The following is a 17053-nucleotide window of genomic DNA, read 5'->3' as shown; positions in this document are numbered from 1 at the left end:
GCCGATTCGATGATACGGAACAACGCCAGCGTCAAACTCGATTTTCCAGCACCTGCAATTTTCAATTTGAATTTGGTTAGTTTTTGATACCTCTTTACTGTATCGAAATGGCTAATAATGAACTGATGAATGCAAAAACAATTCAATTGGCTGAAATAGATTTCAAATATCTCACCTGTACGTCCGACAATTCCAACTTTCTCGGTTTCTCTTATCGTGAACGAGACATTGCGCAGCACCAGATCAAGTCCCTCTCGATAACGTACATCAAAGTTTTTGAATTGTACTTTACCATATTCTGGCCAGTTCTTTGGTACGACAGCGTTTGGATTTTCCCATGCTGCTTCTTGTTTAGTTTCAGCATATTCTTTGATACGTTCAACGGCAACAATGTTGGTTTCAACTTCACTGGTCATACGCACCAGCCAGTTCAATGTTTGCGTGATTTGCAATGCGTACGAGACCGAAAGTCCAACCATACCCGGATCGATTGAGTTGCGACTCAAGACAGCAAACAGAGCGGCAAACAAAATGATTAAATTACCAACCATTTCCAAACGAACAGCCAACCAACGATTCGCGAACACCGATGGAGCGTAGCATTTTTGATTGAAATCGACTCGATTATCGGAATCTGCGATAAACCTGAGTTAATGTGAAAGTAATTTTTTTTAGTTGGCAATTTTCATAGGCAAAATTGCATTATGTTTATTCTCTAACAATTTAGTGGTTTTCAAAACCTATTTGATTCTATTTACCTTTCTTGAACGTTGTACGCCCGAATGGTCGGTGCTCCTTGAATGGATTCGCCAAAGTGAGAATAGATTGGTGATCTTGATACCGATTCAAGACGTTTCAATTGACGTGATGAGGCCACATAGAATCGTTGTACAAAATAGTAAACGATACCAATTGGCAGAATAACGGCCATAAATTGGTATGTTGATACACTGATTACGACCAACGTTGACAAAACCTTAATTAGTTTTCGATAAAATCAAGAAAACGATTAGTATTTGAATAGAAATAGAAACGGAAAGTTAATTGAAAGAGAACAAAGGAAATGATAGAAATGATTGAAAGCTTGATTTACTATAAGTTTTTTTTTGTTCATATTTTGACCCATAAAACCCCAGAAAAGATAGTGATTTGCCAAAAGTGTTTTTGAAAATTTTGAGAGAGAAAAAAAAACGTGTTAAAAAAGGTGATGATTAGAGGCGTGAAGAAGGTAATCGCGCTTTGCAGATCATACACGCTTGATGAGGCCTTAAAGCAAATTGGTCAACTTACGATCACATTGTTTATTCTATTTTTAATTTTTCGTGCGCACTCAATCAACACGTAAATATTCAAACAATTGTTATAGTCTTGCTTTTATTCGATTGGTCGGATGGTTGTGTAAATGAAAAATTACCTCGGCTGCACAGTAAAGAAGCCATTTCAACGACTCGGGAAGCGTTATGTCGAGAACGTCAATGTCTTTGGAAAATCGTGATAAAATTCGACCACTTGGTGTTTGATCGAAAAATGTGATTGGTGCATGTAAAATACCATACAACAATGACTTATGCAGATTTATGGCGGCAAACAAACCGGCTGACCGTAACATTAGTTCGGCCATTATCGACGACATGGCTGGATTGCAACAAAAATATATCGATAAACAAACAACGATTAACATAAAATGCTTGATGAAAAGAAACTAACAATTTCACCATAAATGAGATCATATACATGAACTCATTCAACTCGCTACTTGATACGGTTGTCGACGTCTAATTACAATTTGGTGCAGTTTAAAGCCGAGTGCAAAAATTGGCTTGACTAAAGCAAATTACTGGGGTTACAATGTTAGAAAGCAATCAAACATAGTCTAGGCAACTATTCTTTGCTCATGAGTCGAGTCTCTGAAATGCAATTCTGGCATGAAATATAATTCGTGACGGATATTATAAAAGCCACAGATAAAATTCAACGCATCCATTCTTTTGTTAAGTGTTGAATTTTCTGGTGATATAAATATGAATGTTATTAGTTTTGGTTTCTCTAATGTTTTTACGCACACATCTCATCATTTGAGACTCTAATATACATTATTATTATTGCATTTACGCCGTTCCCTATTAAATCCATATTTTTGACGAAAATTTTCGTTTTTGTCCGTTTGTTATGTGATGAGAAAATTACCTCCATTGCACAGTACAGTAATTCACTCAAAAATTCGGGAAATGTTTGATCAACAACTTCAATGTCTTTGGAAAATCGTGATAAAATGCGACCGGTGGGCGTTTGATCAAAATATGTAAGTGGTGCGTGTAAAATACCGTTCAATATACCGTTATGAAGATATAATGCCGCATATAAACAACCATAGCGTAGCAAAAGTTCCATAATTATCGTCGAAATGGCTATTTTCAACAACGAAAAAATTTAAACCGAAATATAAGATTTAATAGTGAAAAAAGTGGGAGGTTTCTTCTGTTCTATTCAAATTGATCTGTCCATAGTAATGAGTTATTCAATGCGCGTGCGGTTAGACAGAAGTTCTAATCCTCTGAATCTATGTTGAAAATACATTAATTCTGGAAACAGAATTTCTTTTAATGTTTGGCCAATGTCGAATTTTTAATATATTTTCCTGTTAATCCGTAAAGAATATGTACAGAGCCCACATGTACACAGCCCTGTAGTGTCCATCCCCATTTTCATAGCTACTTTAACATATTCACGTGAACTTCACAACTAAATAAAAACGATTAGGTGCTGATAATAAGTCATTGGCATGGCAGGTGCATACATTTTAACACAAAAACCCACATAAAGTGTTAGTGAGCATTTGGAAGCGAATGAATTGTTGGCGATTTCTCTTGGACTAATTTCGAGGCTGATTTTGACCGTGATTATGGAAACATTTCATGATCATCATCTTTGGAAGTAGAAAACGAATCAAGCAGGCAAAAAATACGACGAAAAAAAACAAAAACAAAAAAAAACAAGGAGTATTTACACGTGTCATAGCTTACAGTTAATTCATATTGGCACCTACCCGAAAGAATACTTGTAATATTTGTCTTAAACTCATTGGCAAGTTATGATCGACAGTGTTCATATCTGTGGAGAAGCGCGATATGATACGACCTCTTGGCGTCGTATCAAAGAAATGCTGCGGTGCACCCATTATGCATTTCAATAAAATGTGATGCAGGTTTAAGGCCGCTTTCGTGGTACCATATGCAAGCATAGCTGATCCAACTAATACCGCGATCACTATGCCATTTGTAATATGACGCATGATTGTAATGAGGGAGGCGCGAGTTAAAGTAAGATTATTATTATTGACGCAAAAAGTGGTGAAGGAGGAAAGAGAGAAAATATAAAACGTATGAATTAGCTAACGGAAAATTTGTTTGCGAGAGAAAAATGGATCTTAAATTATATTCGCTAGTCTCCAATGGAAATTAAATTAGTCAAAAATTGGCAAAATCAAAACCAAATAACACAAATTATGATTACGTTAAACTCATGCAAAGAAACATGATTTAGTGGCAAGTGTTAGAATTCAAAAAGGAACTCAATTACCGAAGAGAATACGGAAATGAAAAGGAAAAACTTATTTTTAAAAGAGAAATTCTTCGAAATAATATTATTATCCTTATAAGGAAAATATTCTTGAGATAAAAGGTAGCTTGTGATTAAAAGTGGTTGTGGAGATTGAAGAACCATTCCGATTGCAAAAAGTATTTAAAAAAGAGGAGAGATACTTCCAATTCATCAACAGTATTACAGATCAAGATTTGTTTGCTTGAAATTAAAAAAGAAAGAGAATATTTTGTTAAAGGAGGAAGTTTAAATGATTTGAGAAAAAAAGAGATCCAATGATCGAAAGAGCTGATCATTTGAAAACACCACAGACTTAAGCACATTGGAAATACTTCAACCATTTCGTTTTCTGTGTATTTTATTTTGTTGAGAATAAGAAGGAAGTTTTAATTGAAGTGTTTGAAGAGGAAGTTTGAAGATTTTTTTTTTTTTTGAAGGAAAAAAATACCGTAAAAATGCATGATGCCCATGCTCTCAATGTGGCAGGGAAATCATTATCAACTTCACTGACATCGTGACTGAAACGATTGATAATACGTCCGAGTGGTGTACGGTCAAAGAAGGCCATCGGAGCGCGAATAATTTTGTACAATAAATCATTGTGCAAGAAACGAGCCGCTCCCAATGCTCCAAGGAACATTGATAATGTCGCTAGAAACACGCTCACCACTAATTTTTTTTTTTGATGAAATGAATGAAAAAAAAAACAACAACATAATCGGGTTAGACACTTGCTCTTGCAAAATGATCGACTTAATAACGTTGGTTAACTAAAAATTCACTCTTAAATCAGATATCTACTTGGCTAATACACTGATTTTAGTTTACAACGGCAGTTGATTGTTGTTATCGAACACAAACATAGGAAAAATACCAAAAAACTGAATTGAATCTCCCCTAAAACATTTGATATGGCCCCAATTTTTTTTAATTTTGTCTTATTACAAGACTCTGGTTCACATTCGTCGTAAATAGTAAATCAAGCTGACACTTTTATCGGTATGATACGTAGCTTTGCAAAATTTTACAAAGAATCGAACTGATAGTTATTCGAACAAACAACAATTGATGATTGAATTATTTGACATTTCAGTGTGCAGAAAAAATGCATTTTATTTTACCGCGAAAAACATCATAATCCATGATCGAATGACTTGTGGCAATACGTTGTCAACTGTGTCCACATCTTTTGAGAATCGATTCAACACTCGACCGACTGGCGTTGTGTCAAACAATTCCATCGGCCAACGAAGCACATTTGTTAATAAAATATCCTGCATTTTTCTTGCCGAATAAATAAAACCAAGCGATATAATTAACGCCGTAACAAAACTGAGCAGAACTATAAATATAAGAAAAAGTTGAATTCGTTAGAAAATAAATTAGGATGAGGATTTTGAGACAAATACAATAAATAGGGCCATATTTAGGTGATATGAAAATGAAAATTTTGAACGAAAATTCGATGAAAAAATCAACTCTTTTTTGTTTTCTCTGCTAGTTCAAATCTACCAAAATTAACTAAATATTTTGTTAGATACACATGCACTAATCATAATAAAACAAAAAAACTGGACTAACAAACCAAAACGTATTACGAAAGGTCGAGAAACATCTTACCTTGTCCTAAACCAAAGCCAGCATAACCACCCAAATACAGATTTCGTTTATCGGTATCATTGGCGGCTGCCTTATCGTTCGACCACTTTGCAAGCCACATGTTCGATCCAATAGCAAATCCTTGGTAAACGATGTTCAAGATGATGGTTAAAATAGTTAACGAGACACCAATACTCTTGAGGTAATGCTTGTATACATCCCATTTAACACTTCCAACTTCGGCCTTCTCTTGTTCGATGAGCTTTTGTCCATCGGCCTCCGGCTTTTCAGCCTTTAAGCTACTATTCGAACCATGTTTGACTGATCGTCTGCGAACGCCATCCTCATTTTCAATTGTACTTTCGGCCGATACATATCCATTCAATGACGCCGTTTCCGAATGACTTTCACTTCGCGATCGACTTATTGCTCGTTCAAGTTTTCCACGTAGTTCTGTATCTTGGTTCGTTACCAATGTTGATTCGATTTGCTCTTTAATCAAATCCAAATCTTCTTCGTCTTCGTTCACTTCTTGCAAATGTTGGATCAAAAACTCGGCAAAGTCACCCTTTTTGCTCATCAACTCTTGCAATGTACCCGATTCACTAATTTCACCTTCCTTGACCACATAAATATTATCCACATTTGGCAAATAGGTGATGCCATGCGTCACGAGTAATCTGGATTTCGTGGCCAAAACACCCGTTGGTCCGATAACATTTTCGAAAATATGCTTGCCGACATGAGCGTCCACCGCGCTGAGAGGATCATCCAAGAGGTAAATATCGGCATCGTTGTATACAGCACGTGCGAGTGAGACACGCTGCTTTTGACCACCAGACAAATTGATACCCTTTTCACCGATTTCCGTTGCATCGCCACCTGGAAGCATCTCAAGATCCGGTTTCAATGCGCAAGCAGCAATGACTTGATTGTAACGCTTGCGATCCATTGGCTTTCCGAACAGAATGTTGTCTTGAAGTGTGGCGTTCTGAATCCAAGCCTGTTGCGAAACGTATGCAATTGTTCCGGTTGTATTGACACGACCCGATAATCGGTCCATTTCACCCAAGAATGCGGAAATGATCGAACTTTTTCCTGCTCCGACGGTACCAACAACAGCAACCAAATTGCTTTTCTTCACTTGCAAATTGATATTCTTTAGGCAAGGTTCGTCATTGCCCCAACTGAATGTTCCATTTTCAATTGACAAAGGTGCTGCTGCGATAGCGAATGAAGATAAATTAAACAAATTGAAATTATTTTTGACATTTACAATGATATATTGTTACAAGTTAATATAGTTCTTACCATCAGATGGGTCATGTGATACATTTTGTGGGTCCAATTCTTCGCTGTTCATAAATTTGTTGATTCGGTTCACAGAAACACTAGTCTATATTTTCGATAGGTGTATAAGAATAGATTAGTAATTTATATATTTGGAGGATATGAAAACACACCAAAATATGCATGCAAGGCAAAAGCGAAGCACAAAGCACCCCAAAAGAGGATTCAATCAGATTAAATGCGTGCAAAGATAAGCAACAGTGACAAAGTAATCAATACAGATATTAGAAACAGTTGGCATGAATATAGATTTTGGTAGAACAATAACAAAATTTTCATAATCAAATTATAACAACTTTCCTACCGAAGTAGGTATCTAATCAAACCAAATCATAAAACACAAAACACAAACAATCGCATTATATTAGAAATCGACCATTGAGTACTTACTTGAACCAGATTCGAAATTAACATCGGCAACATTGACAGAGGAAACCGTAAAATGTTGAAAAGAGATAGAGAAACGAAAGCCGTTTTTGCATCCAATATGTTATTATCGTCAACAAGAACGAAACAAGCAAAGGACACTAGGGCAACCTTCGTTTCGAGAAAAAAATTACGTGTTCGCAGATTATTATTTTGTCCCACAGCCACATAGAAAATAGGAAAATGTAAATAATAAAATTAAGAGAGAATGGAGAGGAGTTTAGGATAGAATAATTTGAAAATTTTCAAGCCTATGAGAGATTTTTCACGATAAATAATTTTGTTGAGATTTGATTTGATTTTTCGTGTGTGAGAAGAGAAACAAGAGAATGTTATTTAAAGTTTAGGAAAATCGAATTAAATTCAGCTATATTGTTGTGAAGAAGAGCAAATTGTGAAAGAGAGAAACTTGTAAAGGGATGAGCAATAGTGACGAGACTCATATTTAGATGAGAATAAACCATGCCACCAGTTTGAAATTGGATAAATCTGAAGAACCAGTAACTTTGCGTCTTGCATACAATTCCGTTTTTGTCGGTTGGACAGCTCAATATACTTTACCTCGATCATGTATACAATCAGCAATGGCAACATAGCCAATGGCATCCGAATAATATCGAACAATGTGAGACAAACGAATGCTCTTTCAGCGGTTAAAATATGATCGTCTCCGGAGTAGACGTATGCAATGAATGTGACGAGTGACACCTTTTGATATTTAATGAATGTTTTTTTTGGAGGGAATTTATATGAAAGGAATGAATTTAAAAAAAAAATTCAACAAAAAGTGTTCATTAAAAATTGGCATTGTAAAATTGAAATCCAAATCTTGGCCTAAAATCTTTGAATTATCGAAAAAAGAAAAAAAAATCACGGAATGTTAATGATTCATACCAAGAACGGAGCACAAGACCAAATAAACGATGTTCCAGCATTCAAGTAGGCGGCTTCTTTCAACACCTTGATTTCCTTTTCACGAATTTTTTGCACTTGCTCCTCGAAGCTGGGCTCCCAAGCATACAGTTTAAGTACTTTGATTCCACTCAGAATTTCATTCATCAGTTTGACACGCTCGTCTTTGTTCTTCATTTGGCGAATTTGAAGAGATTTAATTTTATTCGCAATAACTCCGTTCACTGGGATCAAGATTATCATAACGGCCAAACCTGATTGGAAATAAATCGATGCCATGAAGATCGATGTTTTATTTGAATTTTCAAAGTTCTACAACTCACCAGCCAAAACAGACGGTCCAAGCAAGTCCCACAAGAAGTAAACTGCCAATCCAATTTGCAATGGAGCTGACCAAAGCATGTTGATATAAGTAGTAAGATCCATGAATCGTTGCGCATCGACAGCCATCAAGTTTACAATTTCACCGACCGTGGATTCTTTTCGGGATGTGTTTGATAGGCAAAGTGCCTTTTTGTAGATTGCTCCAACGAGTGCGGTACGGATTCGCAAACCAACCAAAAACATACGTTGAAAATATTGTGAGAGAAACAGAGTTTGTGTACTGGCCACAACGAATAAGAGCACGGCATAGAGAATACCACGCCACAATGGTTCTTGGTCTGGATTTGTTATATAAGTAACGGTTTCAGTTCCATTTGCACTATCTACTTGTTTTACTGCTGAGTTGTCAACAAAAGAAATGATGGCACGAAGCAATTGGGGTGATACAAAAGTTAGAACATCTTGTGTCAACTTCAAAATGGCGCCAAACATAAATGTTGGTCCGAATGCCTTGCAAATAGGTGGCAAAATAGATGCGATACGTTTCTTCTTTTGTTCTGGATTTATTGTGACACTGGCTGAAGTTCGTGTTTTAGTGTATTGAGCATTGCCAGTGAACGCGTTTTTGCTGTGGAAAAAGAACGAATAATGATGAGTGGACGTTAACGGATAGGACTTATTACTTGAAATTGTAACGAAAAATTGATAATTTCATCAAGCACTTACAGATTATAACCGGAAGCCTTGGCAACAGCTCGATTCCAGTATTTCAAGAAGACTGGCATCACTTCCTTCGATGAATCTTCTGGATTCATGTCCCATAAATCGCTTTGTTCAAGTGGTTTGCGATATCCTTTCCATGCCAATGCGTCGAACCAAGCGTACGAAAGTCGAGATAGAAAACTGGCTCCCAATTCAGGATATGGCTTGTTCGATTTCGGATATTTGGTTTGACGCGGTTCGCGATCAGCATAGCAGTTCAATATAAAAACGGCCAATGAGAATATATAGAATATCAGGTAGCTGGTGAAAAAATACTCGGAATATGGGTCGCTAGCATCGATAGCTTGACGATGGTGTCGTTCACGGATTTGAGTACGCAACTGTGGAATTCCGCATATCAACAAGAAAAACCAGAACAAAAATTGCAATCCTGACGTTCGCAGACCAAATCTACGGTTCGCTTCAAGCAACACAGCCGATAGAAGCTAAATGGAGGGAGTTTTCGAAATGATTTCAGTTACACCAACATCAATTACATAGAAAAGTAACAAATAAATGTCTTTTCCAGAAGAGTTGTAAAGGGTACTCACAAATGTGGCGATTTTGATGGCTGGTGTGTAGTATGACACTGGATACACATCTGTGTTCTCATTGTTGATAACAGCTATGGCCAAATCGACGATTGATAGAACGATCAATGCTCCCGTTAAGATTAATTTGCACACATTGGCAAATCCATACGGAACATTTCGATTGATGCTACTTTTGACATAGTAAATTTCTAAGGGCGTAAACAGCCAGAGAAAGGCGCACGGCAGCCATACCAAAGCTGTTTGTTGGAAGCACGGTGTAAAATCGGGATAATCTGTATACCATGTGACATTCAAATCCTGCGAATAACAATGTTGTCATTGAGATTGATACGCAAACATTGAATGGAGGTTAAGTGTCGATTGGTTTTTTTCCTATTTTTTTCTTATTTATCCGAAGATCTCAATAGATGCCATGTATATTCTATTAATACTGTGTAAATAAAATGCTTTTTGAACTTACCCAGAACTTCGTAGTGCCGCATAATTCGTCCAATTTTTCGACGGACATCCTAAAATAATCACAATCAAATGATTGGAGCCTGTATTAAATGGGTGCTTGGCCGCACTAATGCGCTTTGTATTAGACGGTATGTCACTGTCACAACAACGCTTTGACGTTTTTCAACAGATTTCTCGTTGTTTTTATAGCAAGGCACGAGTAAACTGAAAATAAAAAAATAAACGAAAAATTACTTAATTCACAATTTTTCATACAGAAGAAAACATATTTCTACACGGGCTATACAAAAAAAAATCGGTAATTATATTCATCGTGTTCACACATTCAAATGTATTTGTCATGGTTCAGTTTTGTGTGCGTATGAATGCGCCTCTAAAAATCTAGTACATTCTGTTCTGACAGAGCAGTCGTTCAACGCACTTGACAGCGCGAAGTATACTTCGCTATAGCAACATTTGTTTGAAAGTAAAAACAAAATATCACGCTGGTCACAAATTGCTTCAGTCTTACATTCAAGTCGTTGTGTATTTTAAACCCTTATTTTTGTGTGTCACAAGAAAAACTTATATTTCAAAATGAATAAATCGAATTTCCTGGATGCCGAAACCGCACACCTTGATTCCAAATTGCGTATTATTCATGTAAGTTTTTTTGTAACAAAATTTTTTTCTCGATCAAATCAAAGTATTCACTGTGTGTTCCACGCACAAAAATCAATGTTCAACTGATTGTTTAACTCGTTGTTCACGTCGTTTCAATCTTGGGCAGAATGAGTTTGAAGACAATTTGAATGAGCTGCTTGGCGGTGTCAAAGACGAAGCCGAATTGGAGAAAACGCGACCATATAAAATTATAAAACCGGATCCGGGTATGTATCTTCTTTTCTTCGTTTTGTCTTTACTCTGTTTTTTTTGTTACTTATTATTATGTTTCGTAATCTCACGCGCGCGGCCTCTGTTTTGTCACTGTGTATGTGTGTATGAGTTCAGTGTGTTTTGCACATAATAACCCTGACCGACGACGACGACGATGGTTCCTATTTGATTCTATGCCAAGAATCGGGTCTCACACACACAAACATACATTCCATTTGTTTTATAATTCCGAATTTGTGGCTTGTTTTTCAAGTTTTGGACCGACAACTCAAGCGATAAAAAAAAGCATCAAGGTAACCACTTTTTTTTCTCTCTCGTTCAAACTCGAGACGCAACTCTTAAAATGATATCTCGTATACGTGATGTTTTTTATGACGACTGATTTAATGTTCGTTCTTTTTTTGAGTCTTTTAAAAAAATATTCTTTGAATTTTGCGACCAGTTTTACGAAATATTTTTTTTCCACTGGATATTTCGACGGACTATCAAAATTGTCGTTGATTTCAATATTCAACTACCTGAGTTAATAATTGCCTTCAACCACAAATAGCTTTTTCAACGAACGACAAGAATTTGTCTGATGAATCGCGGTCAACATCCACACAATTATTTTAACTATCTATCGCATGAAGATCGTGTTTGAGTAGAATTTTTCTGTCCGCGAAATATAATCTTTGCATGTTGGAAGATTAGATAAGACACTGTTTTTTTTCTATCTCTTGTTCGCCACAATAATTAGAACTCGAATTAAAATTGAATTAGTTTCTCTTGTGATGAATTGGCAATTTTTTTTTCCGTTGTAGATTTAACCACTTAGTATTGTTTATTTCAGTCATTTTTCTTGCTTATTGATTTCGTTTTTTTATTGTATCCACCGTCGTCGTCATCGTTGTTGTGTCTAAAGACAGGGCACATTAAAAGCCCATATAGTTGTGTCGCTTGACAATGGGAAATAACATGGCCGATGCTATTCGATTCTTAATTATAAATTGACTTTGGCGTTGAACAATTCTAAACATTTGATTAGCCATAATCAATATTGATGTGTTATTGTTGAATCAATATTTTATGTTTGTCATTTGGAAATGTTTTTTTTTCTCTTCATTCGTTGTTGGGAGACTAAACAATTTTAAAGAAGGGGGAGCGTGAGAGAACGTGTCGGCAGTTTGGTCGTTTTACATTTCATGTGATTGGCTTATTGGAAATGCGATGGGATCAATAATATACGTGATGGATAAGGTTTCCATTTTAATTCTATCGATTTTCCACCATCATTTTCAACGCGGATAAAATGCGACCGCATGATCTAAATTCATAGTCATTGGAATATTGCCGGTAAATCTGATACACGGCCATAATTTCAAACAGTACAATGTGTACTCTATTCGCATTATTATTGTTTTCAGTGACGCAACTGAATCGCAATGCGAGCGTATGTGTTTGGTCGGTCACACGCTGTATTTACTGTAGCACGAAACACTGATTGTTTATTAATAGATAATGTTGTGTAGTTGCGTTTCGTTTTCACTTATTATTTCAATACACACACACATGCTTAAGTTCTCGTGTTCTATCGACCCGCGTTAAGTTCGTCGCTCAAAGTGGATTGTCTCGTCGATTGATTGATTTTCAAACATGCATGCAGTCATCATTGCTATACATCATTCACTTGAACGCTTCAACGCTTGAAAGTGCATTCAATTCAACTCGGTGATACTAAATTGTTTGCACACAAATTCATTTCAATTGATATAATTCATTTTGATTCGCAGTCAGTGGCACTTCAATCATCTTTGCCTGTATCTCACTCTCTCTGTGTCGCTCTCTCTTGTGCTGCATGTGATGCATTATATAACAGGCCGGCAGTCATTCAGTTTTCTTTTTCTCTCCTTTTTTTAACTCTCTATTGTGAAAGTTAAAATAAGGCATTGCGATCGATTCAGCTTCATTTGAAAAAAAAATATCTTTTTCCACCAGAGAATCATGAATCTCATACAATTAAATGGCTGTTAAGTGATTATCTTGTTTAGAACCGTATTATTAAATTGCGATAATTCTGCAGTACATTGTTGCAAACTGTGAATGTCGAGAAAACAAGCCGGACTGTGCCACCGTTTCATTGACTCTAACGGAGAGAGAGAGACCACTTGATATCATGATCATACGAAAACAAGTACGTACGGATAAAAATTACACTGACCTGATTCGAGTGGGTTATACACAAGCCGCTCATAACATAAATCTAGAGGATTCGTATTATTAATTCCGCAATTTGAAAATGTTGAAATTGAGAAATGATGGAAACAAATACAAGATTTACTCAGATCTGATTTATATCGGAACGTTTCCACTTGACAACATCATGAATTATAACCATTAAATTGAATATGATGATATACATTTCGCGTCGCCCATACCGAAAAAGTGTCAAGTCATTATGAATATGAACAATTGCCTAGAATGGAGATTATTCTTTGGGTAAATTTGCTTGTGAATAAAAAAAATTCGTTATGAGTCGTATGTGGAAAAAATATTGGCGACGAACTGATTCAATTTAGCTACACATAAAATATTGTGTGAGTCCAGTGGACCGGATCCAAATAAATCATTCGCAGAACAAACACATTCATCGCTGCCTATTCGTTCGAGTGCCTCAATTCGTACGAGTACTAAACAGTTCCCTTTTCCGACATAATTGTGACCCATCAAATTATCGTTTCTCATTTTTTTTCACTCATTTTTGAAACTATCACAATATGAGTTTAAAAAAATTAATAGAGAAACAAACTGAAACCGAAATAAAAAATATTTATTCATGTACTAGCTGGCCACTATGTAAAAAACACACTTTTATTTTCGTGCCACAGTTAAATACAATTATGAATACTGAAAATATTTTAATTTGTTCTCGTTTTGTGATTAAAAAAATATTAATTCATATCGAGCAATTAAATGAGTGGTATTCAGCTCGTGCTCATCGCGTCGCAGTAATTTTAAACGCGGAAGAGAAAAAAAACAATCACTTAAACCACTTTTTATTGTTGGTGAGATGCGTGCAACAACATGATCGCATATAAATCAGTTTTGAACATTAAAAAAAACAAACACGTTAAAAAATCACCAGAAACTTTCAATTATATAGTGAAAATTCGAAGTTTTTCTTTCAACTGAACTTACCTCGCGAACGCTACTCACTAAACTGAATCGAAAACATCATCACACTCAATGATTTCCAAGTTTAAAAGTCATTATTTGCCGCTGTCGCCGCTCAATATACACGTTAGCTTCGTTTGTGTGCTGCGTTGAATATTTTATGTACGCGTTTGTTGTGTATCCCACATACTCTTTTATAAACTCTTAACTGACAATATGAAATAGAGTCAAAATGAAACAAAAATAATGCTGATGATGACGACACATCGGCAAAATATGAGGCATACGGTATACACTGTGATAATGTTTTCCGATGAGTCTCGTTTACTCAAACCGCATACACACATACTGAAAACACACAACAAAAAAGAGAAACTGAATGAAATAAGAAGAAAAAAAAATAACAATGGCACAAGCTTCGTAATACTGGCGTGCAATTATTGGTGTTTATACTTGGAATCATAGAAATTGATACCTTTTCTACTTCTCTTTTTTTAATAATCATTAAACAAAAGTATTGATAATGATTTCATGTTGGCACATAGTCAACAAGTGGGTTTTTACCGGCTTTTCGTTCCTTGATTCAAGTGGATCGGTTTTGAAATTTTGATTATTACTCGGTGAATTCAATTTGATTAACAATAATCGAACAAGTGAATAAACATAATTAAATGCGCTTGTTGCTTTACAACCACGAACTATTTTAAATCTAAATAACATTCTTTCCTTTGCCCAGAATATTTTGAATTTAGGACGTTTTCTTTTTTTTCGTATGCAAATATTCGTGCGGTTGACGTAAATAAATTCGTTCAAAAAACGACTTGATCTAAAGATCAGAGAGAGAGAGAGATGTAAAAAATTAGAATTTTAAAATACATTGAGTTAAGTTCGAATGTGCCTTTGTTATGCCCAAATTGGTTTCTCGTTTCGAAATCATTCAATTTCCAATGGTCACAAGCATTGACTTGGCACTTTTATGTTACGCAACATTTACATGCTACCCAAATAAACCGTTTAATCCATCGCCAACACGGTGATGGTTTTATGGCGATTCATACGATGTAAAATGTTCAGAAGAAATAATGTTATAATATGCCATCTGCGGGAAAACCAGTTTTACATGATGGTTAATGTTACAAAGCTTCTTGCCAAACCACTTTATCCGTTCTGTCGTTCGGTTTTTTTTTTGGCAGTCAATCAAATACAAAAACCAATTTGGTATGAAGATATATGTTTATACATGAAGAATATAAGAAATGAGTACAGTGTGGCTCTTTCGATTTAGTTAAAACCGAATCTTCAACGAAACAAGAAAAAAAGACCAAATTCTGATTATGAAAGTAACACATCAGTTCTAACGAGTTTTATTCCCTGCTCCAAAGAGCACAATACTAATTAACACATTTTTCTTCACATTTTTTTATCTCTTCTTTTTCTCTCCCAGGTTTCTGTGTAAAAGCGCATCGTGTGTCGAACAATGAGAAGTGTTTCATCAACATTTGCACATCGGATGGGATTCCAGCACCCGAGGACATCAGCGCTGATCAACTCACCATGATTCTGTCGTCCGAAACGCCAAGCAATTACAAAATTCCAATGAGCATCACCGAACTGCGCTTGACACCCGATAAATCCGGCAAAGACGCTGTCGTTTGTGATGTCGCAATACATCCGCAATTCTTTCGCAAGGTTGAAGCCCTTGTTATTTTCCGTGACTTTTTGATCACCATCATTTTTGAGGCGCTCGACACAAAATATAGCATTCAAATCAATCGTGACACATGGATCATTTTGAAGAATCGCAAATGTATTGGTACACTGGAGAAACATCGTGTCCAAAATCGAGATGTACAAAAAGTCTATGAATCGTATCAAAATCAAACAAAAGAACACAAAACATTGATCAATGAATTTAAAAGTGATGACATTGATAGTCAACGGAAGAGTTTGATAACGGAAATCGATTCACGCACATCCAAAACACTTACGAAGAGCAAAAATTTGCAAACAGTTTCAAATGCTAAAACACCGGTAATACCGTCACCGAAGATCGTTGCCGCGAATACAACACGCAAACCGGATTGTCGTCTTTTCAAAACAACATCCAATGACATCAAATCGTCACCATGTGCTGTCGCTGAATTCTTTTTGCCTGAGGTCATGGCACAAGATGAATTTTCATTGGACTTGGGCCGCGATCGAGTCGTTCTCGAAGCACGACGCGCCGGATACCTATTCGATTCATTCTTTCCGTTTGATATTGATGTTGGTCAAGCCAAAATTGACTTTGATCCCACAAAGCATGTAAGTGAAATTATTTTTCGCCTTTTTGGATGAGTCGAAGTTATAGGAAAAAATTAATTGTATCATCAGGAATGTTGTTATGTGGAACATTTGAACATTCACCGTGATTTAAATTTTTTTTTAAACAATTTCGTCACTTCAATAATAACTTGCGTTGTAATCCTTCTACTCACTTAATCTGGATTGAGTATCACATTCAAAAAGTGCTCTAATAAGATATTATAATTGAGATAACAGCTTTACTCACGTGTATACATTTTTCACGTCTCAGATAGAGCAAAACAATTGCAAACTCAAGCTTAAACCTTTTTTGCAATTCATTTCCGATTATCAACGAATATTTTAATGTTCGAGTTATAAACGTTGGTTATAATCAGCCGGAATATAGCAGTAAAACATGTTAGTCACATTTAAGCAATAAAACAATCCGCTAACCGACGATAAATATCGATAGATTTTGTTCAAAACGTTAATCAGATTTCATTTTTTTGAGTTTTCTATTCATTTCGACATCTTTTATTAATCAACTTACATCATTTTCAAACTCTCGATTCAATTTATTAATCATAATATCATTTTCTCCCTTTTTTCAGATTCTGACTGTGAAAGTACCGCTCCTACCTTAAGTTGTCAAACAACAATCTGCAAAAAAAACATGTTCAAACCGTGAATCTATTGAAGAAAAATAAATCAAATTCCATTTCATAAACAAAGAAGAATCGTTTTTTTTTTCT

General features: G+C 35.7%; 3 protein-coding genes across 5 annotated transcripts in view; 1 reads left to right on the top strand and 2 right to left on the bottom strand.

Annotated features, from left to right (window-relative positions):
- The window catches only part of LOC129565284 (multidrug resistance-associated protein 1), a gene marked incomplete in the record, with an annotated part of 11388 nt that extends 1263 nt beyond the window's left edge, over positions 1–10125 (bottom strand). Inside the window, 14 exon segments of one of the 3 annotated variants that reach the window (XM_055439982.1) lie at positions 1–52; positions 176–645; positions 759–976; positions 1415–1635; positions 2214–2431; positions 4050–4269; positions 5221–6420; positions 6511–6595; positions 6940–7086; positions 7870–8141; positions 8211–8839; positions 8938–9419; positions 9525–9824; positions 9988–10125. In XM_055439982.1, the coding sequence (XP_055295957.1) occupies positions 1–52; positions 176–645; positions 759–976; positions 1415–1635; positions 2214–2431; positions 4050–4269; positions 5221–6420; positions 6511–6595; positions 6940–7086; positions 7870–8141; positions 8211–8839; positions 8938–9419; positions 9525–9824; positions 9988–10035 (4562 nt within the window). 3 annotated transcript variants of the gene reach the window in all.
- Positions 10126–10185: 60 nt separating this feature from the next.
- LOC129565287 (PIH1 domain-containing protein 1) lies at positions 10186–17032 on the top strand. The gene is made up of 4 exons (XM_055439996.1): positions 10186–10628; positions 10756–10855; positions 15460–16319; positions 16913–17032. The coding sequence occupies exons 1-4, from the start codon at positions 10563–10565 to the stop codon at positions 16943–16945; spliced, it is 1059 nt and encodes a 352-aa protein (XP_055295971.1). The 5' UTR covers positions 10186–10562; the 3' UTR covers positions 16946–17032.
- The window catches only part of LOC129564930 (multidrug resistance-associated protein 1-like), a 25630-nt gene continuing 25526 nt past the window's right edge, over positions 16950–17053 (bottom strand). Inside the window, exon 12 of the mRNA XM_055439181.1 lies at positions 16950–16961. Within this exon, the coding sequence (XP_055295156.1) occupies positions 16950–16961 (12 nt within the window). The remainder of the gene's footprint in view (positions 16962–17053) is intronic.

This window comes from Sitodiplosis mosellana, unplaced genomic scaffold, assembly GCF_009176505.1.
Source record: "Sitodiplosis mosellana isolate CC-2019 unplaced genomic scaffold, AAFC_SMos_1.0 Smas_scaffold_2, whole genome shotgun sequence".
NCBI lineage: Eukaryota > Metazoa > Arthropoda > Insecta > Diptera > Cecidomyiidae > Sitodiplosis > Sitodiplosis mosellana.
This window is presented reverse-complemented; position numbering and strand designations above follow the sequence as displayed.

Excerpts from the sequence above, each read along its gene's own strand:
- LOC129565287 (XM_055439996.1), top strand. The coding sequence starts at position 10,563 with ATGAATAAATCGAATTTCCTGGATGCCGAAACCGCACACCTTGATTCC. Across the intron at positions 10,856-15,459 it reads AATTATAAAACCGGATCCGG|GTTTCTGTGTAAAAGCGCAT; the intron begins GTATGTATCTTC and ends TTTCTCTCCCAG. Across the intron at positions 16,320-16,912 it reads ACTTTGATCCCACAAAGCAT|ATTCTGACTGTGAAAGTACC; the intron begins GTAAGTGAAATT and ends CCCTTTTTTCAG.